The 22,748-nt window shown below is 39.6% G+C and overlaps 1 protein-coding gene across 1 annotated transcript; it reads left to right on the top strand.

The window, feature by feature from the left end:
- The first annotated feature begins 5,334 nt into the window (after positions 1-5,334).
- LOC109623148 (protein lava lamp) lies at positions 5,335-22,701 on the top strand. Its single transcript, XM_062849321.1, has 11 exons — positions 5,335-5,529; positions 5,596-6,262; positions 6,905-7,106; positions 7,169-7,284; positions 20,429-20,732; positions 20,795-20,826; positions 21,092-21,229; positions 21,286-21,513; positions 21,583-21,751; positions 21,864-21,973; positions 22,035-22,701. The coding sequence occupies exons 1-11, from the start codon at positions 5,498-5,500 to the stop codon at positions 22,602-22,604; spliced, it is 2,568 nt and encodes an 855-aa protein (XP_062705305.1). The 5' UTR covers positions 5,335-5,497; the 3' UTR covers positions 22,605-22,701.
- The last annotated feature ends 47 nt before the right edge of the window (positions 22,702-22,748 follow it).

Genomic DNA, 22,748 nt, shown 5'->3' with positions numbered 1-22,748 from the left:
AGTGTTAGTTTTCAAGTTACGCAACGCTGTTGTAAATGAAAAGCATAATTGAAAATTACCTTTAACTAGTGCGGCGTGCGGAATACAAAGTAAGACCTTTTTGAAATATTGTAAATTTGATTAATCAGCAGATTCCCTGATTTTTCTGTAAGAATATTTTTTAATATTTTTTAATATGAATAATAACAACTTAACAACCCAGAGAAAAAAACAAGCATGTTGCTTTCCAATGAATATATTATCATATTATTGAAAGTAAAAGAAAACTATAGAGGCTTGCATCAAAAACATAACCTCATCGAATTCCCATACGATTTGTAAACATTGCCCTCATTTTTTTTTTTTTTTTTGAGGGCAAGGACGGCTTTATGGACCGACGCCGAAGGAAAGAAAGAGAAGGAGACTATGATGACGTCAGTGTGCAAGCGCTCATTTTTGTAACTACCATAATATTGTACATGTCAAGCTTATGACAACCCACGTCAAAAGCCTGAAACTATTGTTATTTCAATCAGATTTCCTATTGAGGAACAATAATACAGGATTGTAAAAACAATCATACAGGATTGTAAAAATAATCATACATTCTCATTGCGGCCAAAACAATGTCAAATTCCTTTCGACTTTACGTCAAATATGATTGTTTTTACCGTAGACTTTTCTGCGTGATCCTAAGCTGTCCCAAGTTCCATTGTTCAGCATTACAATGTCTCATGTTCTCTTCTGTCAAAAGCTGTCTCATGATCAATTTATACGCGTAAAAAATGAAGAGTGAGAAGTGAGCAATTATGAGTATGAGTAAGGAGTGAGCAATCAAGAGCAATAAATGAGTTGGAGTAAGGTGTAAAGAGTAATCCATGAAGAATGAATACTGGGGCAGTGAGGAGTGAGAAGTGAGCAATGCGGAGTAATAAAGAGTTAAATAAAGAGTTTGGACTGATTAGTGAGACATAGGTAGTGAAAAGTGAAAAACTGAGCAATGAGTTGAATAATTAGGGGTGAGTAATTAATAATGAAGAGTTTGGAGTGTTAAGCAGTGACGAGTGTGAGTTTGTTAAGAATGAGCGAGCAGCGTAGGGGCTTGTTCACAAATGTCATAACGCTTGAAGGTGTGGGTGGGTGTCCCTCATTGCGTTGCAGCCCGAACAAAAAAAATTCTTCCCATATAAACAGCGTTACAAAGGGGTATCAAAAGGGACTGTTCGAAAACCATGCAGACCAAAATTTGGCAATCTCAGAAGCCACCCCCCAGCCACCCAAGCCCCTTGGAAACTTTCGTCCACACAAAAATTTTAAATTTTTTTTGGAGCATAGACTTCGGTAAGACTCCCCCTCTCCTCTCAAAAAGTCTACGTGGTTTATGAACGGCCCCAAATAAGCCAATGTTGGCGTTATGATACTTGTGAATGAACCCTAGCTGTGTAGAAGTTGTTGTGATGGAGTAAGGTGGTTCAAAAAATCGTTTTTGATCCACACCGCTTATTCGATCCATAACCATATTCTATGCCTTCTACCAAATTTCGAGCTGAATTGGTTGAAAATTGAGAGTGTACAAGGCCTTCAAAGTTTGTATGGGAATTGCTATGGGAAAAGGACGTTTTTCATCCAATTGATCGTAGCATTTCCCCATGTGCCCTAGAGTGTTAGTTGACCCTTGGAACTCCTAGGCTACTCTAGCAGCTACAGGGGATAGACAAAATGATCGGGACAGGCAAAATTTTCCCTTCTCAAAAAATATTCAAATAGCTGTAACTTTTCGAAAAGTGCATCATATATTCTCAATTTTTTAATGTAAGTGGATCAACTAGTTGTGTATCAGTGGACAAAATTTGGAAAAGATCGGGCTATTCTGCACGAAGTTATAAAGATTCTAGGAAAATGTATGTTTATCCGATGGCCAACTTTGAGCTGTTATATCTCCGGATTCAATGAACCGAATGCAATGAAATTTTGACCATTTACGACTTATATAATGAGCTCTGAAAAACGTTTGACTCACTTTGAAATTATTCACAAGAGAAAAAGTTATAGCGATTTCATTTATTTTATGATTTTTTAGTAAAATGGTCTATTTTTTAATATGCATCCCATTACTTTTTCAATGAATTGCCGGCTATGTTGTTACTTTCTTTCAAAACATATTTATATTCAAGACAATTAGAGGGAATATAAATGAACTATAGTTAGCATCTTGAATTTTGAAATGATGTTGAATTTTAAGAAAATTTGGTGTCTTATTAGAAAAATAATCTAATCGTTATAATTTTCTTGCGTGTTAAGAATTTTAAGTTAAGTCAAAAGTTTTTCAAAGCTCATTATATAAGTTATAAATGGTCAAAATTTCATTGCATTCGGTTCATTGAATCCGGAGATATAACAGCTCAAAGTTGGCTATCGGATAATTAAACCTTTTTCTAGAATCTTTATAACTTCGTGCAGAATAGCCCGATCTTTTCCAAATTTTGTCCACTGATACACAACTAGTTGATCCACTTACAGTAAAAATTTGAGAATATTCGATGCACTTTTCGAATAGTGACAGCTATTTGAATATTTTTTGAGAAGGGAAAATTTTGCCTGTCCCGATCATTTTGTCTATCCCCTGTACAACTTTGCCGAAGACCACATTCAAATCGGACGTCTCATTAATTAGTTATCGATTTTTACCCAATTGGAGAAATTTTAACAGTGATCATTCAGCTTTCCAGCAGGCAACATTGCTGCACATGGCGCCAAAGATAACACACAGAGATCATGGCTACTATTTTTCAAGGCAAATTGCAGTGATGCCCATTGAATAGTGTAACCATCGTGATCAAAGATTTTCATTCTGAATAAAAATCAATAACTAATTAATGAGGCGTCCGATTTGCATGTGGTCTTCAGCAAAGTTGTAGCTGATAGAGTAGCCTTAGCAGTACCAAAGGTCAACTAACACTCTAGGGCACTTGGGGAAATGCTACAGTCAATTGAATGAAAAACGTCCTTTTCCCATAGCAATTCCCATACAAACTTTGAAGGGCTTGTGCATTCTCAATTTTCAACCAAATCAGTTCAATTTTTGGGAGAAGGATTAGTATCTGGTTACGAATTGAATAAGCGGTGTGGAGCAAAAACGATTTTTTGAACCACGCTGGATAGCTGTGGTTTGATCTGATGATGTGCAAGATGCTATGTGAATAAAAAAAAAGAATAATAAAAATGAAAAATAAAATGATTGAGTTTAATTTAATTGAAGAAGAATTCTTACAAGAAGTGAGTAGTATTGAGTAGTATTGAGTAGTATTGAGCATTAAAGAGTGCGTATTGAGAAGTGAGCTGAAGTAAACAGTGAATAGTAAGGAGTGAAAAGTGAGTACTGAGGAATAAGCAAGGGAAAGTAAGGAGTATGTACACAAGTAATCAGTGTAGAGATTGAAGTAAAAGTGAGCAATAAGGAGTGTGAAACAGTGAAAAGCGAGTAGTGGGGAGAGACCAGCAAAGAGTGTGCGGTGAGGAATGAGAAAAGAGAAATAAGTAGTGAGTAGTGAAGAGCTGTAAGGAAATGTAAGGAATTGGCAGTGAGGAATAAAGAATGCGTAGTGGGAAGTGAAAAGTGTAAAATGAGGAGTGAGTAGAAGTATGCAGTGAGGAGTGAGTATTGAAGAGTGAAGAGTGTCAATCAGTGAGACGCAAGTAGTAAGAAGTGAGCAGCAAAGAGTCGGAAGTGAGAAACAAACAGTGAGAAATGATTGATTAAAAATGAAGAATGAGCAGTGTGAATCAGTAGGAATGAAACAAGGGTAGTGAAGAATGATGGATGAGAAGTTAGAAATGAGAAATGAACAGTGAAAAGTAGGGAATGAGAAGCATGGTAAGATGTGAGTAGTGAAGAGTATTATAATATTTCTCTGTAGTATTTGTTTAACTACTGAATAGGCCTTTTCAGTTGACAGTTCCGTTCCGTGCATGCCACTGCCAATACAACTGCCGAACAAAGCTGCAAACGCTGAACTGTCATTTCCATAGGAGAAGTGTCAAAGGCCCCCAAAATCAGCTGATTTTAGACGTCAAATGAAAATTATTTTTACACTGTTTTAACGATTATTTAGGTATTAGCAGATGCAATTGACATACAATCACTCGCACTCAAATCAAATGTATAAACAACTTTTATACATTTGACAGATCCTAGATATAAACAAAAGTAGCGGCCAGCGCAAGTAACCAGACTGCCAAGTCGGTTGCGAAACGTGCAAGGGGCTTGGTTTCCCTAGCCCCAAGAGGCCAACCCTAAGAGGAGCGATGGCCAACCGGACCAAGGGAAGGAGAACCTTTGGATTACGGTTGGAAAGAAGAAGGTAGTGATAAAAGTGAAGTTAAACGCAGACGGAGCAACGCGTTGGTATTTAAAACCGAAGCAGACACCGAGGTGAAAATCGTCGCTCACCGGTGGCCGCGGATGTAAAAATCAACCGGCGCACCAGGACTGGAAAGATGATGCTAGTGCTGAAGAAGGAGGCGGCCATAAAAGGCACCTCCTACTAAGACCATGGTGAGCCACTACTTTGGAGCATCTGCATTGACGATGATTCCAAAGAACTCTTGACCATCAATGTATTAAGCAAAAACGAAGAAGAACATCATCAGCATCTTCAAACATTTTTCAAGCGATTGGAGCAGTATGGAGGGTCTTGTACCATTTTGGCAGGTTGACCTATTTTGGGTACTGGCCGCTATAACTAAGTCAAATTTAAACCTAAGAACTTAATTTTTGGAACTCGATGAGAAACGTACAGTATCCAACTCTATATAAAAATTCAAATCAATTGGTTTGAAATTGACTTAGTTATTGTGGCAAGTGCCCAAAATAGGTATACCTGCCCAAATGGTACAAAACCCGATTTCATCTTCGTGAAGAAAAATCCAGTATACTCTGCAACAGAAAATCAAACATCTGGGCCATATCCTTGTTGAAGATTGACAACGCCCGGTTCCATTGAAGATTGGATTTAGTTTTTTTTTTACTTATTCGTTTATTTGGAAGGCTCGCGCGCCACATGGGCATAACTGAGCCAAAATCTTTTGTTTTTACAATGGTTTTAAATTTTACAATTCATTACTGCCTTTGGATTGAGTTTTGAGATGACTAAAATTATGGGTCTACGTAGTTTGTAAATGGACCCTGATGATTATGTAAGTAAAAGAAATCCTTGATGAAATCGCGCATTTGATACACCCTCATAGTCAGGACACACGCCACGCCAGGTAAATGCACGTGAGAATCGGTTCCACCCTAGCGGCCACACAATTTGAACTGCATATGCACCAACGGTTGCCCATGGTAACCGGTAAATAAAAACATCAACATTTCGCATCGAACTCAGTTTGTTTTCTGTTCATTGCCTTACAAACTGCGAAAGATTGTTCCAAATTATGATTCTCTCCTTACAAATTTTAAAAATGAAATCAAATCCACATTTACTAGGTTTTTAAACCTCGTATAAGTTTACCGGAAATGGGACGAGACGAAGATCAGCAGCACAATATGTAAGTTCAACAGACATTCCTATCTAATTGAACAAAAAAAAAATAAGTTCATTAATTTTATCAAAGGAAAAAACGTCCCGCAAGTGCATCTCCCTATGCGGAAAACTACCGAGTGCCGATGGACATTTGCCAGCGACATTTGATCAACCATCGGTTGATGGTGTCGAAACTGAGCCGCCGCGAGCTGGAGGACAAGTACATCAGCTTGTGCGACGAAAATTTCTCCATGAAGAAGCGCTACCAGGAACAAGAGGAACAGATAAAAAAGCTGAAAGTCAAGTTGATGCGCTTTTCCAGTCTGGAGAGCAACAAGACGAACAAGTCGGATATGAAAAGCAATCAAAGCAGCAAACTACATGATCTGGAAGAACAACGTCAGGAGTTGCACGAAAAGCTGAAAGCCTTGCGAAACAATCAGAAGAAGAAGGAGTCACGTAAGAAGCGTGACGCTGGCAAGGGGTCGGCTCAGAGACGGAAGGGGGTAGAAAGTAGCACTACGCGGTCTTCGTCCTCGACAAATCATCGAGATGACGAGGATGGCTACGACGAAGACCGAGACGAAGTGTCGTCCACTACGGATGAAGATGTGGAGCATGGTGGTCCCAGCACTAGCGCTAGGATCCAACCGAAAACAGTGAAATCGTGTCACAGCTGTGAATCGCTCAAGGCCGAGAAGGTAGCCAATGAGTCGGAGTTTGTGAAAATGAAAATGGATATCAAGTTTTTGCATAAGGTGAGAAGGGGTGCTTTGCGATGTGTATGAGGATATTGATTTTGTTTCACACTTTTGGTACAGTAGCGCTCAAAATTTGTTTTACAAATACACCTTGTCCTTTTTTTACGTCCATGCTTGGCTGAGCGACAAAAAATTCTACCGCTAAGACAATGAGCAAACTCAACAGTTTTATATTTTTTAAAACATCTTCGTGATTAGGAGAAGTGTACAAAAATATAAAAATGTGTATTTTGATCATTATTTTGTCGGTAGAATTTTTTTTCGCTAAGCCAATAGTGGACGTAAATCAAGGTTTAGGTGTATGTTTACACTTTTTCTATTATACTTTTTGGTTTGTAGTCCAACTGTTAAAATTAATGGTCTTCTCGGAATTTGATATTATCATAAACTTACTGAAAGTACTAAAAAGTACCATTAAAAGCTATTTAAACTACACAAGAAGTACACAAAAACACTTCAAACATGTCTGTCAAAGTCGAATTCAAGAGAATCAAATAAAACAAACATAATGGCAGAAAAATTATGTGATTAGAATTGGATAATCAAAATAGATTTGGAACGCTACCGTACCTCATGATGACGAACGGGGTGTCTAATTATCTTTACTGCGTCTATATATTACACGTTGCACGCAAACAGGAAATTCAAAACGAGAAGGAAAAAAGTGCACTGCTCGGCCGCCAACTGGAGGAAAAACTATCGTACGAAATCATGAAACGGAACGCCGCCGAAAACGTGGAGGTGATTAATTTGACACGTCAGGTGGACGACATGGCGAAGCAAATCCAGCGGCAACAGGACGAGCAACGGCGCGCCCTGGAGGCGGAGCTGACCAAACAAGGTGGGTGGGTGGTTGATCGAAGTTTACATTTATGATTTATTTGAATTTGAAATTCCATGTAGCTGACTTGGAAGTACACATCAGGAGGGAGAAAGATAAAAACTCGGCGCTGTTTGAGGAATGCGAACGATTGAAGAAGAACATCGAAAGGATCAAGGAGAATATGTCTGAAGTTGAGGTAAGTTGGGGAAAAGAAACTCAAATTTTGTTTATTATCATCAACGGCAGAGAGCAAAATTGATGAAGAGCAACAAAAAACATTCGCTTATGGTCAAGGCTAGATCATTAAACTGCTCTACATAGGTTCGCGCTATGGAATTAAACCCAAAATATCACTCTGGGAATCCCAGAGAGCCATACAATAAGTTATATCCATCATACTGAAGGAATTTTTGTGAAATTGTTACTGTTGTTATTGGTTACTCAACCAATTTTGATTATTTTTTGGGCAATGTTGTTTTGTTTGTTTGTTCATTATCGACATACCGTGCCATGCCCTAATACCGTGTGCCTCCTAATACCGTGTATTTGACCAAAAACTCAAATATTTTACTAAGTGTATTATTTTTTTAACTGAGTAACTAGTTCAATCATTAGCATATTAAACCTTCTCAAGTTAGGCGTGATAAATTTGCCACATATTTACAAAAACAAGCAATTAAAAATATTTACAGAATGTGAGTGCAAAGTACCAATACACGGTATTAGGGCATGATTCCTTTTGTGTTCCAAATACCGTGTTTCGGCTAAAACTTGCAAACTGAAAATATTATTGTAGGAATAAGGTATCTGTTTTAAACATTATTTGATTTGTGATTACAACAAGGCTCATCAGTAGTTTTATATCCAACAATAAATATTTATGTCTAACAAAAATTGTCAATTCTTCCCGTGTTTGCCAATAATATACCTAAAGCGATCTAAGAGTGTAGATTTGGAGAATCCATCTCAATCGCGAGAATGAAGGCGTCGGGCTTGGCGTCGGGTACACGGAAAAATATTAAAACCCAAAGAATAAGTTTTAAAAACTCAAATTTGGCTAAACTGCTTTTAGTTTTAACTCAAAGTTGGGTTGTTTTCTCCCTCGCCCCACCGCAATGTTGTCAAAAACAAAGAGAGAAGCACCGACGCATCCGCTGCTCTTCCGTGGAAGAAGCCAAATTTGGGTTTTCTTGAGTTAACCCAAATTTGCGTCATTTGAGGCCTCCGTTGGGTGAAAATAACTTACCAGTGGGTTAATTTTTTTGCCGCTCTCAAACGAGAACTACTCACTCACCACTTTCGCTGTTTGACGCAAATTTGAGTTATTCCACGGAAGACCGGGATTGCGTCAAAACAACTTAAATTTGGGTTGATTTGTAGTTCCGTGTAAGCGAGACGAGCGAGACCGAAAACGAGATCGTCGGCGGGAGGTGTCAGTTTTGTGACAATTGAAATGGTGAACGGATGTGTTCGATCGTGTGTGTGCGAGCAAAAGGTCATTTTGAAATAATAATAAAATTGGAATCGAAATACCTAGTTGTTACGTATTTATTTAATAATATTAAGGGAAATCCGACAATTATTGATACTTTTTACTTTATGAATCAATTGCACAAACCTCTAGGCAACGTTTGACGCACAGGTTTTTTCAAGTATGAACTTTTTATGATTGATATAGTGATGATTCAAAGGATCACTAATGTATGCGGGTCACATACACGGTATTAGGAACAATGCTATGTTTTACAATTTTAATTTTACCAAAGGATTAAACATTTGGAATTCCATTAATCGTATTTATTATACATAATACACACAATAAGCAATAATATAGCGCTTGAAAAATCAAGAAACATAGATTATTGATTTTTACAGGACTCTTTGAAGTGAAGAGTATCCTTAAGGTCACGGTATTAGGGCATGGCACGGTATTGCATTTGACATTGTGCATTCGTGTCGTTAAACTTTTGGGAAATGAACTCCATAGTATTAGACCTGTGCGCCGACTTTATTTTGCTCGGCGGCGGCGTGAGGGCTATTTTTGGCCGGCGGCGGCGGCGTCATCGGCGTCACGCCGGTGGCAGCTTTCGGCGGCGGCGGCGGCGGCGTGAATCGGCGTGACCAAAATTTGACCGTAATGTCAAAATTGGCGAAACAAAGAAGTTGTCTCTACGCTGTAGAATTTGTAGTTCAGTCTTTGCTTTTTCATGACCATTTATGACATGAATTATTATTATGCCTGTACACAGGATGAAGTATTTTGCCAAAAAGAAACCAATGCTCTAACATCTTGTTTGATTCTGACACTAATGAAAAACAGATGTTTTTTTCTTGAGTTCATTTGTCAAATATTTGACCCTGAGTAATTATACCTTTACGTTTGAATGAACACCTTTTTTATTCCTGTTCGGGTCCATCACTGTGGCCAGTAATAAGACCTATTGTGAAATTACCCGTATGCGTATTAGTGCATGTTGCATTACTCCATTGCAAATTAAGGGCAAAAAAATAGATTTTGCTACAGTTTTCGTTTTGTTTTCTTAGAAACTTCAGAAGCTATCACATTTGATAATAAGGTCGCACTATTTTCAAGGAATCCTCGAATGATTTCCAAAAGAATTCCAGTAGGAGCCTTGAAGAATCTCCTGGAAGAATCCATGAAGAAACTGCTGGAACAATCCCTGCAAGAACTGCTGTATGAAACCCTTAAGGAACTTCTGCTGAAATCACTGAAATGTAGTTCAAGAATCTCTCTTAGAGAGATCACTGAAAAAAAAAATTATGAAGAATTCTCGAAGGAATTCCTAGAGGATTCACCAAAAGAATTAAAGCAGGAATCCCGGAGGAATTTCAGAAGGAATCCCCAATGGAATTTTAGGAGTAATCCTGGAAAGAGTTCCAGGAGGAATGCCCGTAGGAATTCCATGAGGGAGCCCTGAAAGAATTCCAGAAGAAATTCCCGCAGAATTTGCATAAGGAAATCCCGAAAGAATTCCAGCACGAATTCCAAGCAAATTCCAGCAGTAATCCCCAAAGAAATCCCAACAGGAATTCCCAAAGGATTTCCAGAAAGAATCCTCGGAAGTATTCCAGTGGGAATTTCAAAGTGAATTCGAAAAAAAATCCCTTTAGGATTTCTAAGAGGAATCAACGAAAAATATCCAAGAGGAATCTCTGAAGGAATTCCAGGAGAAATCCCTGAGGGATTTCTAGGAGAAATTGCCGAAAGTATTCCAAGAGGAAACCTCGAAGGAATTCTAAGAGAAATCTCCGAAGAAATTTGAAGTGAAACCCCAAAAGGAATTCTGGGAGGAAACCTCAAAGGAATTCCAGGAGAAATCTCTGGAAAAAACTCAGAAGGAATCCTCGTTAAAGTCCAGGAGGAATCCCTGAAAAAAGTGCATCCCCGGAGAAATTTTAGGAGGAATGCCAGGAGAAATCCACAAATGAAGTCCAGAAGGTATACCCGACAGAATTCCAGAAGAAATTCCTACAAGAATCCCAGGGGAACCCCTTTAAGGAATTCCGGGAGGAATCTCCGAAGAAACTCCAAGCGGAATCCTCGAAGGAGTTTCAAGAGGAAACCCCGAAGGAAGTACAGAAAGTACATCCCTGAAGAAATCCCCGAAAGAACTCTGTGAAGAATTCCCGCAGGAATTCCAAGAGAAAATCCAAAAAGAATACCTGCGCGTATCTCAAAGGAGTTCAAGCAGTACATCAAAGAAATTCCAGCAAAAATCCTTAAAATAATTTCAGTGGGAATTTCAAGGATGATTCAAGAAATAATCCCCGAAGAATTGTGAGGACGAACCAACGAAATATACCCAAGAGGAATCTCTGAATAAATTCCGGGAGAAATTCCTAAAAAATCTAAGAGGACCGAAGGAATTCCAAGATGAATCCCCGAAAAAATTCCAGGAGAACTCAGAAAGAAGGAATCCCCGAAGGAATTCTAGGAGGACTCACCGAAGGAAACCCCGAAGAAATTCTAGGAGGAATTCCATGAGGAATCTCCGAAGAATTTGGAAGTGAAAGCTCCAAAGGAATTCCAAGAGGAAACATTGAAGAAATTACAGGAGGAATCCCAGAAGCAACTCTAGGAAGAATCTCTGAAGGAATTCTAGGAGGAATATCCGAAGGAGTTCAAGAAAGAATTCTAGGAGAAATCTCCGAAGGAATTCTAGAAATAATCTCCGAAGGAACTTCAGGAGAAATCCCCGGTGGAATTCAAGGAGGAATCCCTGAAAGAAGTCCAGGAGGAATTTCCGAAGGAACTCTAGAAGGAATCTCTGGAGGAATTCCAGGAGGAATCCCCGAAGGATTTCAAACCGAAATCCTCGTTGGATTTCCAAGAGGAATCCCCAAAGAACTCTAGGAGTAATTTCTGAAGAAATTCCCGAAGGAATCCCGAAGGAACTGTAGAAGGAATCTCCAAATGAATTCCAGGAGGAATCCCGAATGAATTTTAGAAGCAATATCGAAGGAATTCCAAGAGGACTGCTGGAGGAATTCCATGAGGAAATATAGGAGGAATTTCCAAAGGAGTTCTAAGAGAAATTATCTAAGAAATTCCAGGAGCAAACCCTGGAGAAATTTCAGGGGAACTCCACGACGTAGTATCAAATGAAAACTCTGAAAGAAATTCTGGTGGAATCCATGATTTAAGTCTAGGACGAATCCTCGAAGGAATTCCAGAAGAAATCTCCAAAGGAATTTCAGGAACTCTAGGAGAGACCCCAAAGAAGTTGTACGAGAAATCCCCGGAAGAATTCCAAGAAGGAGGTTTAAGTTGTATCTTCGAAGGAAACCCAGGAGGAATCCCCAAAGGCAGTCCAGGAGGAATCCACGACGGAATATCAGGAGGAATCCTTGAAAGAATTTCAGAAGGAATCTAGGAGGTCTAGGAAGAAACCCTGAAGAAAATCTAGGAAGAATCCCCGTAGGAATTCCAAGAGGAATCTTTGAAATAATTCCAGGAGCAATTTCCGAATGATTTCTTTGAAGAATCTCCAAATAAATTCCAGGACGAATTCCCGTAGGAATTTCAGGAGGAATGCTCGTAGGTAGTCCATGAGGAACCCCTGAAGTAAATCCAAGAGGAATCCCCGAAGAAATTACAGGGCAAATTGCTGCAGGAATGCCAGGGGAAATACCCCAAAGAATTCCGGTAGCAATCTCCGAAGCATTTCCAGGTGAAAATTTTGAAGGATTTTCAGCGAATTCTCCCGAGTGAATCTTTCTGGGTAGACGGATCCCTGCAGGATTTGTAAGAGGAATTCCCGAAAGATTATCAGGAGGAGTCCCCGAAAGAATTCCTGGAGGAATTCCAGAAGGAAATACTTGAGGAATTCTTGTAGAAACTCCATGAGAGATCCCTAAATAATATCCTGGAGATATGCCTGATTATATTCCTAAGGTAATTTTTGAAGGAACTTTAACAAGATTCCCTGAAAGAACTCCTGTAAGAAATCTCTGATTTAACTCCTGGTGCATTCGTAAGTCCTCCTGGAAAAATCTCAAAAATAATACCAAGAGCGATCCCTTGAAGAACTCATGGATGAATTCCTAAATGAACTTCTCGAGGAATTCCCTAAGGTTTTCTTGTAGGATTATGAATGAACTTCTGAAGGAATCCCTGAAGAAATTCAGGAGGAACCTCTGAAGAAACATCTTCATGAATCCCGGAAACTCGTGGAGGAATCTATGAAGAAACTCTTGGACTTATTTCTGTAAGAACTCCTGTATGAATATCTAAAAGAACTTGATAAAATAGCCGTATTCGAATTTTGTCAAGACTAGATAAGCCATTTCAAAGTTAAATTCTATCGCAGTCGAATCCAAAAATCGTTAATTGCTGTTCGACAGAACAACACTGGACGAAAAAACAGCAATATTTGAGTCCCTAAAGAAGGTACCAAATGTAACCGAAACGTCGGACAAGATATAATAATAGCTGTATTTGAAATTTATCAAGACTGGAAAGGCATTACAACGTAAAATTTCTAAAGGAACTTCAAAAGGAATCCCTGCAGGAACTCCTAGACTAATGTCTAGGACCTTCTTCCTGAAAGAACTTCTAACGGAACTCTTGATGGATCTCCAGGAGGCATCTATGAATCCTCCTGAAAGAATCTCTGAAGGGACTTCTAAAAGAATACCCGAGCGAACTTCTGTTGAAATAACTTCTGAACCTCTGAAGGAATTCCTAATGAACACCTGAAGGCATTCCTGAACCCTCCTGGAATTGTTGAGGAGATCCCTGAAGGAACTCCTGAAGAGGTCACCGAAGGAACTTCTGGAGCATTCCTTGAAAGAACTACTATACTGCATGAATCCTTGAAAATGCTCATGAATTAATCTATGGAGGAACTTCTGTAGGAATATCTGAAGGAACTCCTAGATAAATCCCCAAAAGAATTCCTGAAAGAATTTCTGAAAAATTTCCATGAGGCATACCGAGAGGAATCCCTGAAAGAATTTCAGGAGGGATTGTTGAAAAAATTCCAGGAAAGATTTCCTGAATGAACCCTTGATGGAACTCCTGGAGTGATTTCTGAAGAACACAGAACGCCAGGAGAAACCCATTGTTGGAATTCTAGAGGAATTCCTGGGAGATCTCCTAGAGGAATCTCTGAAGGAACTCCTGGACTAATTCCTGAAGAAAATCCTGCAGGAATTTCCGAAGAAATCCTTGGAGAAACTCTCTGACTAATCTCTTAAGGACCACCTATTAGATCCCCTGATGAATCTTCTGGATGAATCTCGGATGTATTTCTAGGAGGAATCCCAGAAACCTCCTGAAAAAAAAATCTGATCGTACGCCTGTCGAGATCTTCCTGAGAGATCTTCTGAAAAAAAAAGCATGTTAAAACTAGAGGCATCCCTGAATCTCTGAAGGAACCACTGGAGACATCTTTGAAGAAACTCCTGAAGAGATCTCTAAAGAATTCTTTGATTGGAATATTAGAGAAATCTTCGAAAGAGTTTTAGTATTTTATCTCAACTTAATGAAAACAAAATTTTGTTCGTGCACTGATCACCGGCGTGAAAAATGAAAATCGGCGGCGTGACGAACATCGGCGTATGGCGCGCCGCCGATATCACGGTCGGCGTCGGCGTGGGGCAAAAAGTGTCGGCGGCGGCGGCGTGGCGCGGCGGCGCACAGGTCTACATAGTATGGAGTATGGAGTCCTTACTAAAGGTTGTATAAAATGATAATTTGTTTTTTTAGTCGATATATTCAGAAAATACCGTGTCTTCCCATAAATCTTGGAAAATTACAGATTTTCTCTTGGACAAGCTTTCAATACATCACCCTGATAAAGCCAAATACAACAACAATTTTTAATATTATTGTTTTTACCTACCTTTACAAAATCAGAAAATTACGAATAAAAGTTTTACGTTGAAAATCACAACATTGAGCATAATTAAAGCCTGTATCCAAGCTTGCTATTTGATGAAAACATTCGCGAAATGATGCGATTTGCTTTCGACAACGAATACGTTTTCACCCATCCTCGCTTTATTCAATCAACCTCCCATACGAGTAGCACACGAACGGACTCAACACTAATCAGCATAGTTGACTCTTCCTTTTCGCCGTTGAGCCGTTGCGTTCTACACGCAGAAAAATAAATTGTAAACATAATTAAATTCTAGTTCAAATCAACCGATTTTTCAGTTTACTATAGCGACAAACTGATTTCTAGTTTAAACTGAACTGTTGCAACTGTTTGATAATACAAATGTTTTCATTTGACGAAATTTTTGACAGTTTGTCAGAACAAACAGAGATTTGGTAGTTTCAACATAAAATAACATATTGTTTTAAACGACTGCTTTTTTGTGACTAACAAAGCCGGAATGTGATTGTGTTGGTGACGGCAGCTCCTGCGGCAGCTCGGAAATCTATTTTTAGACCGTCGGTGAGCGGATGGGGAGGAGAACGACTAAAAAAAGACAAAAAAGGCGAAGCCGATCAACTTTTTGTGGATGCTGTCGAGAGTACCTGCGCGTTATCCATCACGACCAAAGCTGCACTTGGAAGTTGGCGTGATGGATTTGCTGCACCTTCTTCGTTGTGGCGATGTTGGGGTAAGCATTTTATAGGTGTGTGAGTGCTTTCGGACCAAGTTTCGGATCATGTTTATGGTTTTTATTTTGTTGAAACAAATGAAATTTTTGACATTATATGAAATGATGGTAATCGGTTGTTTTTATCGATAAACCCTAAATGAAAACAATTAAATATAACTTTGGAATAAGTAAATTCTCAGTTTGAAAATCAACCATGCGTTTTATTGTTTTAAACAAGCGCCATTTTTCTGCGTGTAGCCAAGCATCTCTTTTCATCGCTTTCGATGCTTTTCGACAGCTTATCGCGAAGCATCGTTGGCTGGAAGCTTTATTAGTATGGTATCGGTACATGCGAATGTTGCTTCTGTGTGCGTGTCGAGCGTTCATGCCGTAGTTTCGCAAACCAACCTATTCGGTATGGTTCGGCTGTTCGGGCGAGCGTGTGACGGCCCAGTCAGATGTGTGCAAAATCGTTTGTGATTTACATCATGTTCGTTTTGCCACCTCTTTGCTGCTGGTCATCGCTGATCAGTGCACAGTTCAATCGCACGCGATAAATATACAGTTGATGAGTTGTGATGAGCACTAGTGAGGTGATCATTTGCATCATTGCTGTATCCGCAATAATCGGGACACAGAAATACACCTGTAACTCTGCAATAGATACATTAAAGCTGCTCAAATTTGGCCTAATAACATCTTGAAATGTGTTCATTTCACCCACAAAATTTCATGTGAATGGTTGCAGTACTTTTTGTTGTAGCAAAGAAAGAGTAGAATGGGCGCCATTGAATTTTGTACAGACCCTAGTTTTGCTTGTCAGCGCTGTAACTTTTGAATTTGGCGAAGAAAATGGCTGAAATTTTGAACACAAACCACTCAATCTACATTTGTTGCATAGGCAAAATTTCAAAAAAATCGATGCACTATCAACAATTTTATTGCCTAAACATGTATTGGGACTGAACGTAATTTTAGCCCCTCAGACAGCAATATGTCAGCACCCCTTATTGTTTCGACTGTACTATTGAAAGTACTATATCAATAACCATCAAATTTTGCAGGTATAATATACACATAATAAACTATCTTCAGTAAAAATTTCATTAAAATTGGCAGAAAAATTCAAAAGTTATGAATAGGCAAACATCGCACATGAAAAACATGAAAAATTTTTACTAACACTCACCCCTATCAACACCAGTAACTTTCAAATCAATTGATCAAAGTTGATGAAATTTTGCAAGAAAGTGTCTCTATAAGTATCAGAACTGCTAACGAAATTTCACTCTTTGAACTTTGAACTGTAGCGTAAAATAACCATCTATTATGCGAATGAAAATTGGTCATGGTTGTACAAAATGCTTAAAACCACGTTTGTTCGTTTTTCATCCACAGTTAAAAGTAATGCATCGATTTTAATGAAATTTGGCACATAAAAAACACACACCAAAGAGTTCTCGGTCAATTATTTGGCCAATTTTACCGATTCATTACAGAGCTACAGCCGTACTTCTGTGTCCCGATTATTGCGGATACAGGCTTTACACTTCACCACTCATCTACTAGCCATCATTTGGCTAAATGTTAAATGAATAAAGTTCACTTGACCTAAAATAATGTTTCCTTTGACTCGTGGATACACCATCCTGATACACCGAAGTGCAAATTCTTGAGCTTGAGCTTAAGCTTGAGCTTGATTGACCGTCCGTAGATGCTACTCCAGTATCGCCAGACCAGCTACCGTCAAGGCACCATTCACCGTGGATCTAAGATGATTCAGGGCAAATAAGGGCTGTCATTTGACACCAGTCTTATGAACATTGTTGGTGCCGCTTTTAATTGCCTTCATTATAGGTTAAAATTGAAGCAATATCCACAGAAGTAGAAAAAATTTCACAAAATTTGGAGATATAGTACAATTAGTAAAGGGTGAAAGGGTCGCCTAATTCCGTGGTAGGTCACCATTCACCGTGGTAGTAGGGACCCATTCACCGTGTATGAGAAATTTTATTCTACTTTGTTTAAAAATGAACAAAACAACCCATCCAAGGGAATTTTTTTCGTTTAAATTCATTTCAAGTAATAACTTGCAAGATTGTATTAGAAAAACGAATGTTCAAATTTTCGATTTTTTCTCGATATATATGGACAATATGGGGCACGGTGAATGGAGACCATTGATTTTTAGGGTACCCATTTACCGTGCCTTTTTGTTTCAATTAAAAAGTACGAGTAATCGTACTTTCTTGTTAAACTTACTTCGGTAATGCAAAATACGTACCTGATATGTGAATTTAATTGCTTTTTGGTGGAATAAAAACGTTACTACATTTAGTTTATCGCTTAAATCACCTTAGCGCAGTTTTCGTTTTTACCCTTCTTACACCCATAAGAAGGGTATAAATATCGCTCGAAAAACCGACTTTCGATCCGAGGCCCGGAGGGCCGAGTCTCATATACCAATGAACTCAGCTCGACGAACTGAGCAAATGTCTGTATGTGTGTGTGTATGTGTGTATGTGTGTGTGTGTGTGTGTGTGTGTGTGTGTGTGTGTGTGTGTGTGTGTGTGTGTGTGTGTGTGTGTGTGTGTGTGTGTGTGTGTGTGTGTGTGTGTGTGTGTGTGTGTGTGTGTGTGTGTGTGTGTGTGTGTGTGTGTGTGTGTGTGTGTGTGTGTGTGTGTGTGTGTGTGTGTGTGTGTATGTGTGTTACAAAAAAAAGTCACGCACGTTTCTCAGCCGTCTGTCATCCGATTTGAGTTCTCTTGGAAGCAAATGAAAGCTACTACATCCTAGTAGAACGCTATTGAATTTTTTTTTCGATTGGACGTTTGGTTACCGAGATACATATCTCTCGAAGAGTACTTATGAGTCATACATCTAAACTTTTTAAGATTTTTGACCTAGTGTATCATAATAAATATGTTGGCCGTTTGTCGATCGATTTGGGTTCTCTTGGCACCAAATGAAAGCTACAGCATCCTAGTAGATCGCCCAGAAATTTTATTTTGATTGGACATTTGGTTACAGAGAAATCTTTCGAAGAGTACTTAGGATTTATATAACTAAACCTTTTGAGATTTTTGACCAAGTGTATCTTAATAAATATTCTGGCCGTCTGTTAAATTTGTTTATAATCCATATTTTGTCAATGGACTCAACTTGAAATACGATTTTGAGCTGACTTCCATCAGTTTAATTTAAATTTATCACTTCAATGTATGGATAGCGAAAATGTCAATCACTAGTATATGTTGATGTTAACGTAAAAGCCTATCAAAGTTACATGATTTACAATATCTTATCAACATTGTGCCTTAATGGTGATGACAGTATAAATAAACATTGATTCTAATGAAATGGATGACCATTTACCAAGCTACTTTGATCTATCTAACAAAGACGAGCTGAATTTGCGTGAAGTGTATCGTTTTTCATATGAAAATCTGTTTTTACTCAATATAATTTTATGAGTTGATTTTTTCGCAATACTTTGTTCTGGGCACTTTTAGGGCAGCCAAAAACTCACATTTTTGTCGAAGGCGCCAAGTTTGTATCTCATCAATTTTCAAAGTTACAACTGCTTTTCCATGAAAAAAATCGTGTTTTCTGTCTGTCTGTCTGTCTGTCTGTCTGTATGTCTGTCTGTCTGTCTGTCTGTCTGTCTGTCTGTCTGTCTGTCTGTCTGTCTGTCTGTCTGTCTGTCTGTCTGTCTGTCTGTCTGTCTGTCTGTCTGTCTGTCTGTCTGTCTGTCTGTCTGTCTGTCTGTCTGTCTGTCTGTCTGTCTGTCTGTCTGTCTGTCTGTCTGTCTGTCTGTCTGTCTGTCTGTCTGTCTGTCTGTCTGTCTGTCTGTCTGTCTGTCTGTCTGTCTGTCTGTCTGTCTGTCTGTCTGTCTGTCCTGTCTGTCTGTCTGTCTGTCTGTCTGTCTGTCTGTCTGTCTGTCTGTCTGTCTGTCTGTCTGTCTGTCTGTCTGTCTGTCTGTCTGTCTGTCTGTCTGTCTGTCTGTCTGTCTGTCTGTCTGTCTGTCTGTCTGTCTGTCTGTCTGTCTGTCTGTCTGTCTGTCTGTCTGTCTGTCTGTCTGTCTGTCTGTCTGTCTGTCTGTCTGTCTGTCTGTCTGTCTGTCTGTCTGTCTGTCTGTCTGTCTGTCTGTCTGTCTGTCTGTCTGTCTGTCTGTCTGTCTGTCTGTCTGTCTGTCTGTCTGTCTGTCTGTCTGTCTGTCTGTCTGTCTGTCTGTCTGTCTGTCTGTCTGTCTGTCTGTCTGTCTGTCTGTCTGTCTGTCTGTCTGTCTGTCTGTCTGTCTGTCTGTCTGTCTGTCTGTCTGTCTGTCTGTCTGTCTGTCTGTCTGTCTGTCTGTCTGTCTGTCTGTCTGTCTGTCTGTCTGTCTGTCTGTCTGTCTGTCTGTCTGTCTGTCTGTCTGTCTGTCTGTCTGTCTGTCTGTCTGTCTGTCTGTCTGTCTGTCTGTCTGTCTGTCTGTCTGTCTGTCTGTCTGTCTGTCTGTCCTGTCTGCCTGTCTGTCTGCCTGTCTGTCTGTCTGTCTGTCTGTCTGTCTGTCTGTCTGTCTGTCTGTCTGTCTGTCTGTCTGTCTGTGCAGCAATGACCTCAACAGAAGTCAAACCATCACATCTTGGCAATACAAAGTTTGCCGGGACAGCTAGTTCTTAAACAAAACATATGCTTAAATTGTCGAACAAATTTCAGAAGAATTTATGAAGAAATTTTCAAATGAATTCTCAAACAAATTGCCGAAGAAATTCCCAAAGGAATAAAATTGATTGTTATTCATGAAAAAAATATCAATGATCAACTAAAATGTAAAAAAAAAACATTTCCACAGCAATTCCCAAAAGGAGTTCCAAACAATTGTTCGATAAAATTGCCGAATGAATTTCTAATGAAATTGCCCAATGTTTTCCCACAGAAATTGCCGTAAAGTTAGAATTCCACTAAATGACCAACGTCTAATATTTGACCATTTTGCCCTAAGTGATACAAAAAAAGTAGAACTTGCGAGGGCTAGGGAAATGGTCTTGGTACTCCGAATTGTGAAAGGATTTATTTTTATTGTCCATATTTCACTTACGGTTAAAACCGTTTGTTCACCATTCGAAACTATTTTGGTTGTGTTTGATGTGTTGGTTCAAAACTCGGGTAATTTTGGGTTTCATTCTATAGAGGGGACTTTTTTGAAAAATTGTCGAACAATGTTATTTTTTAATTCGGGTAATTCTAAAGAAAGAAAATCCCAAATATCTCATCCCCAGATTGAGCGTGACTTCCTCAAACGGCAGCAGGAGAACTTCACCAAAGTAGTGGACGAGAACAAGCTGCTGCGCTATCAGCTGGAAGAGCTTCGCAAACAAAACGAAGAACTTGCCAGGCAAATCGAAACACTCAGAGAGGAGGAAGCCGTTACCAAAGGCGCCCACAAGGATCTGCTGGAGAAGTTGAAAACCCTACAGCAGGATAACGATACTCTGTCGATACTGCTGGAAGGTTTGAGATCCGAGAATGAAACCCTGGCCGAGGAGAAGACGGTTCTGCAGCAGAATCTGAAGAGTTTGGAAGGTTGGTATTGTGGGATAATTTGACTGTGGCGTTGAGGGTCTAATAGACGATGTTCTTTTCAGCATCTCCTGAGAAAGACAAACCTTCCTCGCCGGTATGTTGAAACGAATTGACGACCTGCGCTTCGCTTTATTCGTAAACTCTCTTGTCTGTGTAGTGAATTAGTCAAATTTCAAAGTTTCACCCCTGTAGGCTGTAGAGCATCTCTAAGAGTTCAAAAGTGTTACCAAGTTAGTGGAAGAAATAGACAGTTTAAGCTATTGAAATCATAGATCTTTAAGCAGAGTTTTCTTTCCTAATTCCTACCATAATGTTTGTAATTATTTAACACAAGTAACCATCTCATGATTTGTAAACAGGTTGTAGGAATCGATGGTGCTACTCAGACAGATATAACGGAGATCATCATAGATAAAAGGTCTACAACTGCGGTTCAAACTGAAAGCCACGAAGAGCAGATATACCAAGCTTCTTCAAAATGGAGCTCCTCGTCAGAAGTAATACAAACAACAATTTATATAAATCTCAGATATATAAAATCTTGAATTTTCAGCCAGAAGACCGCCATTCAGAAGAGGTGGTATCACGTACGCCGAAAACAATGCGTCTTTCGGAGGACTCAGTAATGCGGCATCATAGAACCTCGCCAAAACAGGTTCGCATTAGCCAGATTCTTCCGCGCATTACTCTGCTTCAGCAGAACACTCTGCAGGATAGTGCCAAATCGAAACCGAGCAATGCAGCTCTGTTGCTGTCGAACACATACGCACAGAGCGTGGAGGTGAGTTTTTCGCCATGAATGTTTAACATACATATACGACCTTAAGAAACCACATCTGCCTTATTGCAGCGCGAACTTATGAACACCAGCTTTACGAGACGTGGCCAGGGTCATACCGTTGTGTCAGTGTCACCCGTGTCGTCAAATTCGATGGATAAGAAAAGAATATCGTTCCAAGAAGAGGAACGAAGCATCACTTCAGAGGAGACATCCAGCCAGACGAAAGGTGATGATCAAGGTGAGTAACCGAGTGTTCAAGAACTTCCACACTATCAAAGCGACAAAGGACTCTTGACAACGTTGAAGAATAATCAACTAATCAAGTGCTCAATTCTTCAAATCATATCTAGGTTCCACTAGTTTGTTAGAAAAGAATCAAGCCGAGGAAATCCAACAAAACTATGCATCATATTTTGGACTGACTCCGGAGGTGCAACAGCGAACTCGAGAATACTCTTTGGTAAGCTTATTAAAATTGAAACCCAAGCAGATATTTTTATGCAAGGCCTCCATCTGCCTAGATTCTCGATCGAACGTCCACGTCCCTATCGTCCTCCGCCTCGCAGGACGACTACATTGCGCTCACTATCGAAAAGGTCTGCTGGAAGGACTCAACACTGTCCAAACTGCTCGAACGAAAAGTTCAGCATTTTTACGTGGAGTTCGGCTTTCTCGGCGAACGAGGCCACCGGCTGGAAACTCCCCAGTCGGCCGATCTACTTGCAGGCAACGGGGCCTGTCAACAGGACGGTCGGCCTTCACTGGAGCACATTTTCGAGCATCGAGTGGGGTTTCGCTTGGGAGGACCCAAGTACGAGTCCCGGAGACAGTTGCTGCGAGAAATGTTGCTACCCGGAGGACGCGATATGGTACGGTTTTTGATCGTTCACGAACAGGTTGAGGTGCGGAACTGCAGTGAAATCGGATTTGCCTCGTTTCGGTTGAAGCAGGAAATTCAGGACGCCAAGGTGGAGGATAGTAAGCTGATAGAGGCGGCAATTTACGATATCAAAGATCCGGTCAACGAAATGGGGGTGTTGTATGTTTTGTTGGAAGGTATTCATCTATTGCGAGCGAAGTTTTGGAGTTGATTGGGTAGTGAAATAAATTGATGACACCGGTTATATGGTAAAACATGAAGTTTATCTTAACGCTTTTGAGAACAGCTCATTTATATCGATCATACTATAGCAAGGACGAGGATACTCTATACCCAGGATGTTCCTAAAAATTTC

Source organism: Aedes albopictus, chromosome 2 (genome assembly GCF_035046485.1).
Source record: "Aedes albopictus strain Foshan chromosome 2, AalbF5, whole genome shotgun sequence".
NCBI lineage: Eukaryota > Metazoa > Arthropoda > Insecta > Diptera > Culicidae > Aedes > Aedes albopictus.
This window is presented reverse-complemented; position numbering and strand designations above follow the sequence as displayed.